Consider the following 14483-nt stretch of genomic DNA (forward strand, 5'->3'; position numbering starts at 1 on the left):
TGGCATATGACACTCAACAAAATTGCACTTTATTTTTATGGTTCTGTTACAACACCAGGAATTTTCAGGCCACAACTCAAAACCAGCCTTTGTTGATGTACTGTTTTCTATATATTTCCATTTATTCTGGTTAGCCCTCACACCTGAAGCAGTTTGTCGTAAGTTCTGGAGGCGCTCAGTTTCAGTTTGTGGATTTTGCTTTGATTTCGACGTTCTGTTTTCGTTCCCATTTACTTCAGTGACTCTTACAACCCATTTGTCTTCAGTTATCACAAGAGTCCCTTCTGATTATTAGATAGGTTTTTCTCCATTTCACAACAAGAGTGAACCAACACCCTTGAAGATAAACAGAGAAGAACTTGCTTCCTTTGGAGGAGTTCTCAAGTTCTCCTTGGCATTTGGAAGACTTTGGGATTGAAACAGTTGCTGTAAGTGGAGAAAAAATATTTCAGGGGCTATCTTAACCTGCTCTGTAGACAGTTACAGTGCAGAACTTGCTGGGACGGTAGTCACATATCTATCGAAAGAATGATGCAAAGCAGTTGCGCAAACTACAGAACTCTGGCTATGCACATTCCTGGACAAAGGAGAAGAGAGGTAGCATGAAGTTTCATTTGACCCCAAATTTTAACTGCTGACATGAGTGGGGGCTCCATTTCATGCTCACATGCTTATAATCAACTGAGCAACTACACTGCTGGTTTTGACATAAGAGCTGGCAAGTGGTGTTCTGCTCACCAGAAGACAACATGCCTATCCTGAATTCATTTTTGCTGCTTACGTTCAGGTCGCTGTTATACGCTGACTGGGGAAGGACGTGCTCATTTGCAAGCCTGCCATCCAAGAGCTCCGCGCACATGTGCGTTTCTTCATAGGTTCTCTTCTCTAACGCGCTGCAGTTGTTGGCATGGCATGCCAAAGGCTCCAATTCATAATGCTCGTGTTCCATGCCCGTTTTTTGACCTCTAGAGTCCAACTGATACTTACTGGCAGGCTGAGCTTTGTTTTGTTCCCCGTCCCCTTTGTTCCCCGACAACGCCTGGGAAAAGGCGCTGCACTGCAGCCTTTTCGGCAGAGGAATCTGACCAAAAGTACCTTGGGGCCCAAGGCAACGGCACATGCATTGGAAGAAGAAGGTCGCAAAGCCCCAACTAATGCACATTATAAGCATCATGAAGGTACCGAGCTGAGTATATGCCAGAACGGTGGAAGGCATCATCATGGCGCCGGCTACAAATGTGGTCAGCGCAGCCATAGCAATTGCCGAACCCATGCGGCTGAGGGAGAAGACTACTTTCCCTTCTCGGTCAGGATCGGGAGCTAAGCGATAAGCAACGCCATAATGGACCGCGAAGTCTACCGATAAGCCGACAGCAACAGAAATGGTGACAGACTCCAAAACATTTAGCTCCCAGCCAAGAAGGACCAACGATCCAACTGTGACAAAAATGGTTCCTGCTATCGAAACTATTGCATAAAGGCTCAGTATGATATTCCATGTTGTGAGCAGCATTACGCTGAACGCAACAGCCACTGAAAGACCCATGGCGATCAAAGTGCCATCAGAGAGACTGTCCTGGAGATCATAGAACTCCAGGTTGCTCACAAACCAACCACTGCTTAGACCCTCAGGGGCAGTGCTCAGCTCATCTGCAATCCAGGTATCTACCTCTTTGTAGAACTGATGCATCTTCTCATACGCCAAGGTGAAGAGGTAGGTGCTCTGGAACTCCAGTACTACTGCTCTGATGGTATCGTTGATGTCAAAGCGAGGCCCCGGGGTTTTGCTATCTAAATGGTACCCTGTGCTTCTTTCAAGTTCCATGATGGCCCTCTTGATGCATAACTCAAAAACCTCCTGTTTATAGGGGAAGCTCCAGTGACTGCAGCACGGATAGAGAGCCGGCTCGTCGCAGTCCTGATTTTCCATCCACTGCTTAAACGTCTCAATGAAGCAGCTCGTGAAGTCCTGCTCTTCTGTTTGGTAGAAAAAGGTCTGATTTCTCAGCCTCTGGCAAAACTTCAGAATCCAGAGCTGTGAATCTGGGCTTGCAATATTGAAAGTGCTGTCCAGTTTCAGCTTCCCTTTGCTTTTGGGATTTAGGGGGTCCCCGTTATCTTCAGGAGAGACCCCCCAGATAATAGTGATTGGCATATGAAGCTCCTCTCCGTGATGGACACGTTCAAACATGAACAGCTTTTTGTACTCGGCGTCATAGCGTTCAAAAGGGTGGGAAGACCTGAACACTTGAAACTCGGAGAGCTCCAGGGATGGCAGCTTCATCTTTGGATTCACACAGACGATATATGCTCCCCCAACAGTTAAGGCCAGGAACCAGACCAACCAGATGTAGCGAAACCTGATAACTATGTGTGGCAACACTTTCTCGAAAAAGATCCGGGATGCTTCCGAGGCTGCGAAAGCAACCTTGCGGAACATTTGGCACAGCACTGTCCAGCAGCTTTTGTTATTGTACACACTTGCCTGAGGCTTTCTGAAGCAACTAAATATATTGAGTAGATACCGTTCGTGTAGCACGACGACTGCAGGTAACCACGTTACCATTAATACATAGTTCACCAATATGGCGGTGCCAGCATAAACACCAAAACATCTGATTGCTGTAATATTGCTGACATAATTGGCATAGAAGGCAGCGGCGGTGGTAAAACTGGTGACAAACATGGAAAGGGCAGCATGTTGCAGGGTGATGCTCACCGTCTCCGAAGTGGCAGCTTGAGACTTGTCAAATTTTGTGTAGTTCCACACATCGCACAATACGAAAGCATCATCCGCCCCGATACCGACGAGAATAATCAGTGCAGTGAGGTTCATAAAGGGGAAAAATTCAAAATTAAATACTACCCGATAAAGAAAATAAGAAACGATCAAGGAGCTAATTATTGCAAACATAGTCATCAGTGTGATAAACATGGACTTGGTATATATGCACATGACTAAGAGAACAATCACAATGGCTATAGCAGGATACACAGTATCCATTAAAAGGTAATCTTGGAATAAACTATGCTTTATTCCAAACTCAATCCCTGTGATGGTGGTAATTCCATCTGAAGAGTTCCAGTTCTCAAAGTTATCCAGATAGATATTCATCATGCTCTCCCCTTTTTCAGTAGGTGAAAAGAGCATGCTGTACTTTAAAGCTGGTAAGACATAGTCTGTAGTCTTTGGGCTTAGAAAATCTTTGTCTACTAGGTAGTGGAGAATCTGGTAAACAGCATTGTACTTTGTACATTTACGAGGCACATTTGTACACTTGAGTTGGTCCTTCCTTCTGGCTGCCATATCCCAGCAATCTGGTCCCAGGGTCCCATTATAGTAGTATTTGGCACATGTACGGAGCTGCTTCAGAGTGTGAGAAACATCTTTCTCCACGAGCTTTTGACAGGATGATCTGTTGTTTAAAATGGCAATGTAATTGCCTAGCGTCCAGCTGGGGCAGCACGAAGCAGCAGTGGTCCTCTGGCAGAGATCACCAAACTGAGCATGGGATCGTATCTGCGTAAAGAAAGACAGAAAGAATTATAATAAGAAGCAGAAGTGCAAAGCTCAAACACCATTTTAACATTTTCGTTGCCCACAAAAAAATCTTCTTAGCATCTCTAAAAATATTAGTTCCAACTGTGGGATTTCTCAAGAAGCGTTTGAGTGATTTGGAACCAATTCTTTATGATCACTAATTGCACACACTTTTGAGCTCTGTCCTTCCCTTATGCACATTTAGCAAGAGCAATTTATACTAAGCAATCAGTGGTTTTGATAGCAAATGAGATGTAATTTTAAAGGTAACATACTTTGGAGACTAAATTTACTGCTCGTAGATTCATTTGAACACATACCAAAAAAGTCAATATACTCCGTCAGAAATATTTTTTTTCTGTATACTGAAGGCAAAGGAAAATACAGGCACCGGGAATTCTCAACTGAGCACACTGCTGTAGCTACATTTATACAAATGTGAGTGCAAATTGGTTAAAACTGGTCACCTGGAAGTCTTGAGTGTATCTTTAACTACAGCCAAGAACAGAAAAATCATCTGATATAAAACAGACTGACTTGTGTGGACAAAACTATAATTAAATTTTGCTGCTTTCCTCGGTTCTCAGTCAGAACTATGAATCCTTTCTTCACCAGATCAAGAAAAGGCAACAATGCAGGCAGACAGGTAAGAGGCTTGGTTAAGTGTTTATGTGGTACTTGAATTTCTCAATCACTTGACACGGCTGCCATTTCACAATGTTTCTAGGGTTAGCACACATCTATTAAAGTTGCTGATGACCACAGGAAAGTCATTTTCCTAGACACATTTAGAAGTTAACTGGCACAAACTGTGGCAAGGCTTCAATATGCATGTAAAGACCTTTTCAGACTAGTCTTTTGAACTGGTTCCCATGCTATCTTTTTGCATAGGGAATGTTGGAAGATATCTGTGTCAGGATCCGCCCTACTCTCAAGTAGGACCCTGGCAGAGACACATGCCCGACTGGCATATTCTCTCCCTCCTGGTCGATCGTTCGGGAGCTTCAAAAGCTTTCTTCTGCCTGAACATCACAGCGACTGATGCCAGCAGACATTGGCACATTTAGGGAGCCGCAGAGTTTGCGCAGTCGGCGTAACAGAACTCAGTAGCTCAGCATTTGGCTAATCTACATTTATTTACATATATAAAGCACTCGGAGCATTCTGACTTTGCTGTCTGATGAGAAAGAGGAAGGAGCTAAGAGAAAGAACAGAGGACAATAGTCCCACTTCACAGAACACAGTAACACAAACATTCTGTCTCCCTCACTTCCCACTCTGTGGAGTCAAAACATACAGAGTCATGTGACAGACAACAATCCCATGACTGCAGACACAGGGAATGAATCTGAGAGAGTTCCTTGGACAAGTTTAACAACTGCAACATGATGCGACAAAGAGGGTATGTACATACTATATCCCACAAGAGCAACAAACCTGTAACACCCCCCCCCCAAAAAAATCCCCAGTGTTACCTTTTCCTAACTGGTCAATGCATTCAGAGAATATATTGCTATGTAGACTCCTTCCATCACTCCCAGAAATCAGAATATATATATATTTATGGAAATACAGGAGGGATAGGCTCCTTAATTTGTGTTGGCACACCTACTGAGGTGTGGGGATCTTTGTGGCACTGCTATTCAAAGGGCCAGGATACTCATTAGTTAGGCCTGCAAAGCTTCAGAATTAAGTTGTGCCTAATGTACATCTGGACTCACTAGTCAAATTTCCTACTTGGAATGCATAACAAAGGACCAATCCTGGATACACTTATGTACTTTCCCAATATTATCAGAGGATTAGTCTTACTAAGTCACTTACACATGTGCTTAAGCTTTTTGAAAGCCAGGCACATTTCAGACATCCAAACATTCTGGTTTTGAGTCATATTGAAATTGCTTTGGCTGATTATGTGCAATCCTTTTATAGCAGAGGCAAAAAAGAACAGGATTTAGGAATTCTCCTGATCGTTATAAAAGATTTAATAGGGCCTTAATTTTGTCAAACAATTTCAGAACAATAATGACCTAGCATTCCATAAAAACAGGATAATTCACATTTGATTGTTTCCAGATAAAAACACTCACACATGCAAGCTCAGGAAAAAACGAACAACCTAATAAATAAAAGGAAGCACTGGAATGCCATCTCTTTATGTTTCATGGCCCATGTCCAGTTGTATCAGGGAGGATACAACATGAAAGCCCTTCAGGTCAGCCAGACAAGCTGGGAGGAAAAAACTATCATCCACTTTACTTATTCAAGTTCAATCTGAAACTGTGAGTTTGCTTGCTATTCCTCAACACACTGCAGACCCTACATATTTGCTGTTAAAGTAAGCCTCACAAAAGATAAAGATAAATTGGCTGTTAGAACTTGGAAAGGGAGACTTAGCCTGGAACTTATCAAAATACCTCATGAAAACATTGTTTTAGAAATACTGCTAACACATGCAAGGGTTAGGGGTCTGTTTTGTTGCTACATCAAAAGGTGTTGCCAAGGCCACTTTGTGTATGCGAGATTAGATGTACCATTGTGATGTTTTCCACTTGTTCTGCAACCATCTAAAGAAAATATTGTGCTTAAATTATCTCTCTGTGGTTTTCAGATTTCTTACACTCCCAATGTGACCATGTGCTCTAGAACCCACACATTTCTTAGTAATACTATATTGTACAGCAGGAGGAACTTGCCGTATTTTTCCGTGTATAAGACAAGGTTTTCCCCCTAAAAAATAATGTCCAAAATTTCAGGGAGTCTTATACCCGGATAGATCTCCCCCCATTTTCTTAAATTGGAGTCCCCCAAATAAGGGGCATATTATACACAGAAAAATACGGTACCTCTGCTCCTCCAGATGTTGCTGGACTGCAACGTCCATCATCTTCCATTACTTATGGTGGCTAGGGCTGGTGGGAGTTGAAGCCCAACAATATCAGAAGGATAGCAGTTTAGCCATCTCTGTTTTAAGGGAAGACTGGTAATGGCAGACGACCTGTCTTTTAGGGGGCTTTATCTATGTTTCGCACTGGAGAATGAGGACACGCTTCCAAGAAACCCCAAGGTTCCTCAGAAAACAGTTTGAAAGCAGTTGCTAAGTGTTTGTTTATTAATCTATGACTTGGCTTTCACATAAATTTCAAGGTGATTCACAATCATACAATAGAAAGATGTGGGCAGTGGCAGTAAAAGCCCTGCTGTGGACGGCGGCTTCTGATATTTTAGAGACTTCACAGAGGGGTTCTTTTGCAGAACAAGTGACCTCCTGGGTATATAAGAGGTAAGACCTCAAACCACCTGGTCCCCAAACTGTTTCAAGCCATGTATGTTAGTACCAAAACCCTGAACTTGACCTAACAGCAATTAGCAAGCATTGTAGATCCTGTGTGCTGGCTGCAGTTCACCCCCCACAGGCAGCTTAGCTGCCATATTCTGCACCAGCTACAGCAAGGGTAAGGCAACCTAAGGCCCGGATGTGGCCCAATCGCCTTCTCAATCCAGCCCGCGGACGGTCCAGGAATCAGCATGTTTTTTACATGAGTAGAATGTGTCCTTTTATTTAAAATGCATCTCTGGGTTATTTGTGGGGCATAGGAATTCGTTCATTCCCCCCCCAAAATATAGTCTGGCCCCCCACATGGTCTGAGGGATGGTGGATCGGCCCACGGCTGAAAAAGGTTGCTGACCCCTGAGCTACAGCTTCCAGAACAATGTCAAGGGTTGCCCCCTCAGAGAGAACGCTGCAGCAATTCAAACTTGAGGCTACCACTGCATGGTCAAGCTGTCCTAATTGAGAAACTGCTGTAGAAGGCACTCCAAGACCATCAGTAACAGAGCTGCATCTAGGGCAGGCATGTCAAAAGTCCGTTTTGGGGGCTTAATTCGGCCCGCTGGAACCCCATGGCAGTATATGTCTGGGGGTAAAATTCTCAGCTCGACAACTTTGGTCGGCCCTCATGCATGGTCACTTCATCAAATCTGGCCCCCTTTGAAAAAGTTTGGGCACCCCCAGATCTAGGGAAACCCCCAGACCACACACCTGCTTCTTCAAGGATAGTGCAACATCATACAGGGCAGGCATCTGTCTGACTTCCCTAACCTGGGAACTGCGCACTCACAGAGCTTCCGTCTTGCCAGGATTCACACGCAGTTTATTAGCCCTCGCCCAGCCCACCAGTGCATCCAGACATTGATTCAGTGCTCGCTTAGCCAGTTCCAGTTCTCTGTTACAGTGGCACAGAGTTGGGTATCAGCAATGAATGGATGACACCTCACTCCAAATCTCCTAACGACCAATCCCAATAACTTCATATAGATGCTCAATAGCACTGGAAGCTAATACATTGCTCTGCAAGCACTCCGTAACTCAAAAGCCAGGAAACTGAGAAACACTTATCCAATACTATCTTCTGGAACCTTTCTTGGAGATAAGACCAGAACCATGCCAGAACAGTGCGCCCAGTGCAAATCTCCTAAGGCTGGTCCAAGAGGATACCATGGCTGATAATATCAAAAGCCAATGAGAGAACAGCCAGAAGAAGCAGGGTCACACGCCCCCTCTCCCTCTCCAGGCCAATTTAGTCCCAAACCTTGTTCTAAACCCAGACTGAAATAGTTCTAGACAAATCTATACATCTACTTGCAGCAGGATTATCCTATACTGGAATCTTACTTGTGAGTCTGTTTTTAGGAAGCAACCTAGAGAAGATTTCTAGGTCAGTTAAAATCTAATGACTGATTTTTAAAAGGGCTTAAACGTTAGCAATATACAAACTGGGGGCTGAATCCTGTAGCCATTCTGCATATGGCATTAATATTAAGATTATGTGGGTGCAATGTGTGAAGAATTATAGGATCTTTTCCCAAGCATAAGTAAACCAGATGGCTAAAGCTGATACAGCATGCCCAAGACAATTTGTGTATGACTGGTACACAGCTGGCAATACAATTTATAATATCCCGCCCCCTCTTATGGAAATGCTGGGAATTTAATCAAAGTTTCCATTAAAACACATAATGGCAGAGAAAGGAAATATGGCAGACCTTAAACTTAAACTTTCAAAACACCAAACAAGTTGGATTTGCTTCCACATGAGTTAATGGCATTGACTTGAGCACAGACGGAGTCAGGCCTTTAAAGGAACATGAACTGGAAAGAGATACGGATAGCAGGCAACAAGAGAGAGACATTAATAAAGATGAAAGACCACAGAAGACATCAATGCCTCATTACTGGACAAGACAGCCTCAGTTCAAAGATCCAGAGGTTTGCAATAGTGTAGAGCTGTTTTCTAAATACAAGACACACTTAAAAACACCACCTATTTCCATATGGTTTGAACAGCCAATGAATCTTTAAAAAAATGATTCCGTTAGAATAACTAAATGCAGTTCCCATTCCCCTAGCTCATTCAGTATTGAAAGCTTTTCTAACCAGAAGCCATGATTTTAATATCTGGGTAATACAGTGGTACCTCGGGTTACAGACGCTTTAGGTTACAGACTTCGCTAACCCAGAAATAGTACCTCGGGTTAAGAGCTTTGCTTCAGGATGAGAACAGAAATCGCGCGGCAGTAGCGGGAGGCCCCATTAGCTAAAGTGGTACCTCAGGTTAAGAACGGACCTCCAGAACAAATTAAGTTCTTAACCCGAGGTACCACTGTATTGCTACTTCTCCAAATTCTCATGATAGCATCTACAGGGATAGCAAATAACTTGAGAAGCTATCATCTGGTTTAAAAGTAGCCCACGATTTCAACTCAACCCCAGTTGGGATTATGCTAGACACCGTCCTCGTCATCATAATGATAATAAAAATTATTCAAGTGCCTCTAAAGTAAACATCCATGCAAGTGTGCTGCAAAGCTGTAAAGCTGCTTGAATAAAATTATGTTATAAAATAAATGGCTTGTTTGCTTTATTATAATCACGTAGAACTGGAACATATTTTAAAAGCACTATTACAAGCTCTTCATCTTGAATTCAGTGTTCTTTTGTAATTTTGTGGTGCTTCAAAAGCAGGTTTTCTTTCATTCTTTTTTCAAAAGCAGAGTATTATTATTAAGCAGTAACTGAAACATTTCCCCTTATATCTAGCATGCAGGTTGGGTTGTGAAAGCCTTGCAACAATGAATGATTACATGAACCCTAAAGAAGTTATTACCCATTCATTCCTGCACACACACCCCACAACTGAGTGCTCGTACTTCCACTTGCATGGATTCTTGCATTGTTGGGCATAACAATCCGATAACCCACAAAAATCTAGTTTTCCACTTCCCCACCAGCCTGCTAAGCAGCACTGTGAGGGGCAAACTACAAGTGACACCAATCTGTGGTTTGTCTGTGGCTTTTTTTTTCGGAAATAGCCAGCACAGGACACCAGGCCCAGATTGGGACCATGGTGAGAGGAGCAGGGGGACAACAGCCCTTTTGTCTCCTGCTGTGGGTTAAACCCCAGAGCCTAGGGCTTGCCGATCAGAAGGTCGGCAGTTCGAATCCCCGCAATGGGGTGAGCTCCCGTTGCTCGGTCCCTGCTCCTGCCAACCTAGCAGTTTGAAAGCACGTCAAAGTGCAAGTAGATAAATAGGTACCGCTCCAGCAGGAAGGTAAATGGCATTTCCGTGCGCTGCTCTGGTTCACCAGAAGTGGTTTAGTCATGCTGGCCACATGACCCGGAAGCTGTACGCCGGCTCCCTCGGCCAATAAAGCGAGATGAGCACCGCAACCCTGGAGTCGGCCACGACTGGACCTAATGGTCAGGGGTCCCTTTACCTTTACCTTTACCGTCCCAATCTGGACTGGACCCCAGCACATGCAGTTTGCATGGTGACCCAATCCGGATCAGGACCATGAACCAACCATATTTTGAGGCTCCAGCACCTGTCAAAGTATACCAACTACTGTAGATTCAGAGAGTGACAAGCTCACATATCATAGATATACAATATGAACATACTCTCTTCACTTTACCAAAGACCTTGCATCAGTTAAGGTCCATTAGTTAAAACCAGACTTCATTCTCAACTATATGCAACGTTAACTTCTAACATATGCAGGAGGAACTCACGGAGTCCCTGAGGCTGCCTGTTACTTTTTACATTTTGGTTCCTTGGGGGAATAAAAAAAGGCCCTAACTATTTTGATGATGGAAAACATTCTCTCCTGATCAGAGCAGTCAAGACCAAAGTGTCTTCTTTCATCCCCCTGTGCTCTGAAGAGGAAGCAAACTTTGCTTTCTCAGAACACCACGATCTGGATTGAATTATTTTGGGGGGCTGCAGGGGGGGTATTTATGCAAGTTACTGTATATATGCCTGCGTTCCCTATTGCCAACCTATTCCCTTTTGGACTTACAAACCTAAGCAACTCACGGAATCACACCCAACAAAACTACTTTAAGGAGTATTGTAAACGGGCAAAAAATACTTCCTCGCCAAGATGACAAAACAATCAATGAGAAAGACAAAGTCTTATTCTGAAAAATGCATACTAAATCCTGCTCCTCTCCTCAGACAAAGTATTCAGAATAGGAATGTGTAGGAAAAAATGAAACAGACTGCACTGTTAACCTTGAGAAGGGGTCATAAAGAAATGTTGGGCAGCATTATCATCACCAGTGTAAAAGGCAAAGTTTCTTTTGTCCTAATGGTTGCCTGCCAATAAGTACCCTGTGACAAGCAAGACTTTAGTAATTATCAAAGACAAGAACATGAAGTTTCACATTTAGTCATATGAAAATTTGATATCTGTACTTACTCTCATATTATCCACATTGCACATGGATTTTATTGCAGGTAAATTCCACAAGTTATTTCCATCTGCTGATGTAAATACCACTCGGGAATAGCGATCACCTGAAATAAGATTGACATATCAAGGAGGTTTCTGATGTTATAGACCTTGAGAGTTAAAGTGTAGGGTATGTTCTAGTTCAGTAGCATCCTGGGACACTCTCTTAGTCTAACCCACCTCAAAAGGTTGTTGTGGGAATAGGATGGGTGTGGAGAAGCATTTACGCAATCTTGGACTTCATGGAGGAAAGGCGGAATTATAATGTAATGAATAAAATATATAGCCTAGCTAAATTGGTGTGCCTAAAACATCTTCTGTACTATATTAACATATAGAAACTAATTGCCAAGAAAAGCAGCACATAGAAACTGGGGGATGTTTTATAAAGTCAGCATTCATTTTCAGAAATGTTGAGTTTGTAATAATCAGTTGCTAGAGCCAAGTGTCTTATTTTAGTGCATACACTTTCAATATCAATATACTTTGAAAAATAGCGCCAAAGTGACCAATGTGTTATTGGCATGAGTGGGTTGGGCTGAAAGGAGGAGGAGGATTTACACCTCTCCCATTTGTTCTAGCACCAAGGAGAAGCAAGCATTCAGCTATCCATTTACTTCCAGTGGTGAGAAAGGAGGACATGCAAAATGCCCTTTCTTCCCACACCACAAACTTCACAAAGCTGCAGCTACTAAGGAAGTAAAAAATTGATTTCCTGGAAATATTGTGCAGGATTCATCTAATGAACCCTGATAGCAGAAGCCATGTGCAGGACTGCTGTTTGTGTGAAGTCTCCTTCCCTGTGTGCCCCCCACAATGGGTTTGGGGGGGGTGTATCTAGAGACTCCCCAGACAGTGACCGCAGAGGGGAGAGAGGATTGTTCTGTCTGATATGCTTGTGTAGACCCACTCTTTCTAGTACCAGGACACTGAATTCCACCCATGCACATTTTCGTATCACTTGGGGGGGGGGGGGACAAGTGCATGTTAAATGCCCCTACTATGGTGATAATCTCTAAATGTAGTAAAGAACTTGTAGCTTGGTAATCATCCCTTGCTTTTCACAAACTGAAAAGAAAATTTCCTAGGAAATTGAAAAGGTCAATAGATAGCACCAACTGTAAGTAAAATATTAGTTAATCTTCCTCACATGCTTTAGATTAGGCATAGGCAAACTCGGCCCTCCAGATGTTTTGGGACTACAACTCCCATCATCCCTAGCTAACAGAACCAGTTGTAGTCCCAAAACATCTGGAGGGCCAAGTTTGCCCATGCCTGCTTTAGATTCATTTCCTAACATTTTTGCACACTTAACACTCACTTGGAATGTCGCAGAAAAAGCTGTCCTTGTGGAAATTCCAGTCTGCTTCCCTCTTCTCTCTTTCATAGTGATCATCTGAATATCGGTTATCTCGATGGCTAAGAGAGAACAATTTTTCATCTTTGAAAATATAGCATTCGAACAGCTTACACTTTTAACAGTTATCTTTGTTTCAATAGTAACTGCACAAAAAGGCGGCAGCGGAGGGGGGAGTGCTATGAAGATACATGTACTCCAGTTTTGTTGGGTGCTAAAGACATACCTCTTTACTCAGATGTTTGGAGCTTCTTGAGGGTGTCACTGGTTAGGGTCAGGAAAATCTGGTTGGCAGAACAGTTTTTGGCAGGGATGGGGAACTTATGTCTCCCACGACCTGCAGGATAACTCTGACAGGTGGGTGGAGCAACCCGCCCATGAATCACTTAGAAATAAATTAATTAAAAGATTGCTGAATGCGGGAGGGAGGGGGATGAATACCTATCCACAACCAAACAAAGAACAAGCTGCTCCTACCATGATTTTCAAGAACAGTTCTATCCTTAAAAGAACACTAACATAAAACAGGGTCAACAACATCATTACTCTGTGTTCTCTGCTTTTTATACTAATATGGGCATACTGCCCCATTACACATTTTTGGCTGTGGCCGCTGGATAAAGTAAGAATTCCCTAAGAAAATAAATCAAGTTTCACATGACTTCCAGGGTTTAAGAATTCAAATATTCAAAATAGTTTTTTATATCACTGTAAATGCTTGTTAGCATGCCACCTTGTTATTAACACTGACCAGGGCTTATGATTAAGAGAGCCAGATGTTAAAAGTGTGCAGTGCTATTTTTGTTGTATGGTGTGGGGGGGGCGGGGAGGAGAGGTTTAAAATAAGTTCCCACATTTCGTTTCATATGATACGTAAGTGGAAAACAACAGCAGAAGAGAACATGGTTGAAAAGCTCTTACCTCTTAGCCTGCTCATCTGCATATTTGAAAGGATAGTTTGCTAAGGTTGCTTTGTAGCCTGTGTTTTTCACCATATTATTCCAGGTAACCAGCCGCTGTCCTATTGCAGTTCCTCTTGGCTCAAAACCCTATGGCAAAACATTAGAGAGCTTTATTAGCGCATGCCATCCTTCTATTTGAAAAGGATGTTAGCAAGTCCAATTGATGAGAAACCTTCATTAGAAAGTCCTTTCTCTGAAGTCCTATGCAACAAATTCCTATATAACAAATTCACTACCACCAAGTCTTGCTCTTCCATAGGCCAAGATAGAAACAGATTGAGCCTTCTGGGGACCAGTGGATAGAAATGTTTAATTATCCTCCCTTCTTCCCTCTCTATCCCCACCATGGGCCTTGCAAAGGTCACCTTTGGGAAGCTGCTATTTGCATTGAAAGGGAAGCTCCCTTAGGTGACAATGGAGATTTCACTTGAAACTTCAGAGGGATTAGTTTTGTTGGGATTGTGGCAGAGAGCACGAGAACGCAAATAAGAGTGAAACTTCTCCAGTCCAAGGTCCCTAGGCTGCTCATTAACACCATTCATGCAATTAATGGTGTGCCTAGCATGGTTCTTAGTTGTTTGAGAGTTTTCCTACAATGTATTCAATCCCTATGGTAGTCCAAGAGGGAAAATATAGCTGCTCAAGTAATAAGCCTACAAACTGTGATGTCTAGACCCTGACTGAAATATAGCTTTAGGTGTGCCTGCAATAAAATGAAACTGTCTAAAGCTTGCCAACTTTTGTTTCTTTAAAAATAAGATAAAATTAGAGGGCTTGGACTCATATCCTTGCCTTGTTTAACCATTTATGGATTCTTATGTCTGTGCC

The 14483-nt window shown here is 42.9% G+C and overlaps 1 protein-coding gene across 3 annotated transcripts in view; it reads right to left on the minus strand.

Annotated features, from left to right (window-relative positions):
* Positions 1–337: 337 nt before the first annotated feature.
* The window catches only part of DISP1 (dispatched RND transporter family member 1), a 91240-nt gene continuing 77094 nt past the window's right edge, over positions 338–14483 (minus strand). For all 3 annotated transcript variants that reach the window (XM_081000099.1, XM_081000100.1, XM_081000101.1), the window contains exons 5-8: positions 13615–13742; positions 12658–12755; positions 11304–11401; positions 338–3520 (exon numbers count right to left, since the gene is read on the minus strand). In XM_081000099.1, the coding sequence (XP_080856225.1) occupies positions 611–3520; positions 11304–11401; positions 12658–12755; positions 13615–13742 (3234 nt within the window). In that variant the 3' untranslated portion in view covers positions 338–610. The remainder of the gene's footprint in view (positions 3521–11303; positions 11402–12657; positions 12756–13614; positions 13743–14483) is intronic.

This window comes from Podarcis pityusensis (genome assembly GCF_964106645.2).
Source record: "Podarcis pityusensis genome assembly, chromosome: 3".
Classification (NCBI taxonomy): Eukaryota; Metazoa; Chordata; class Lepidosauria; order Squamata; family Lacertidae; genus Podarcis; species Podarcis pityusensis.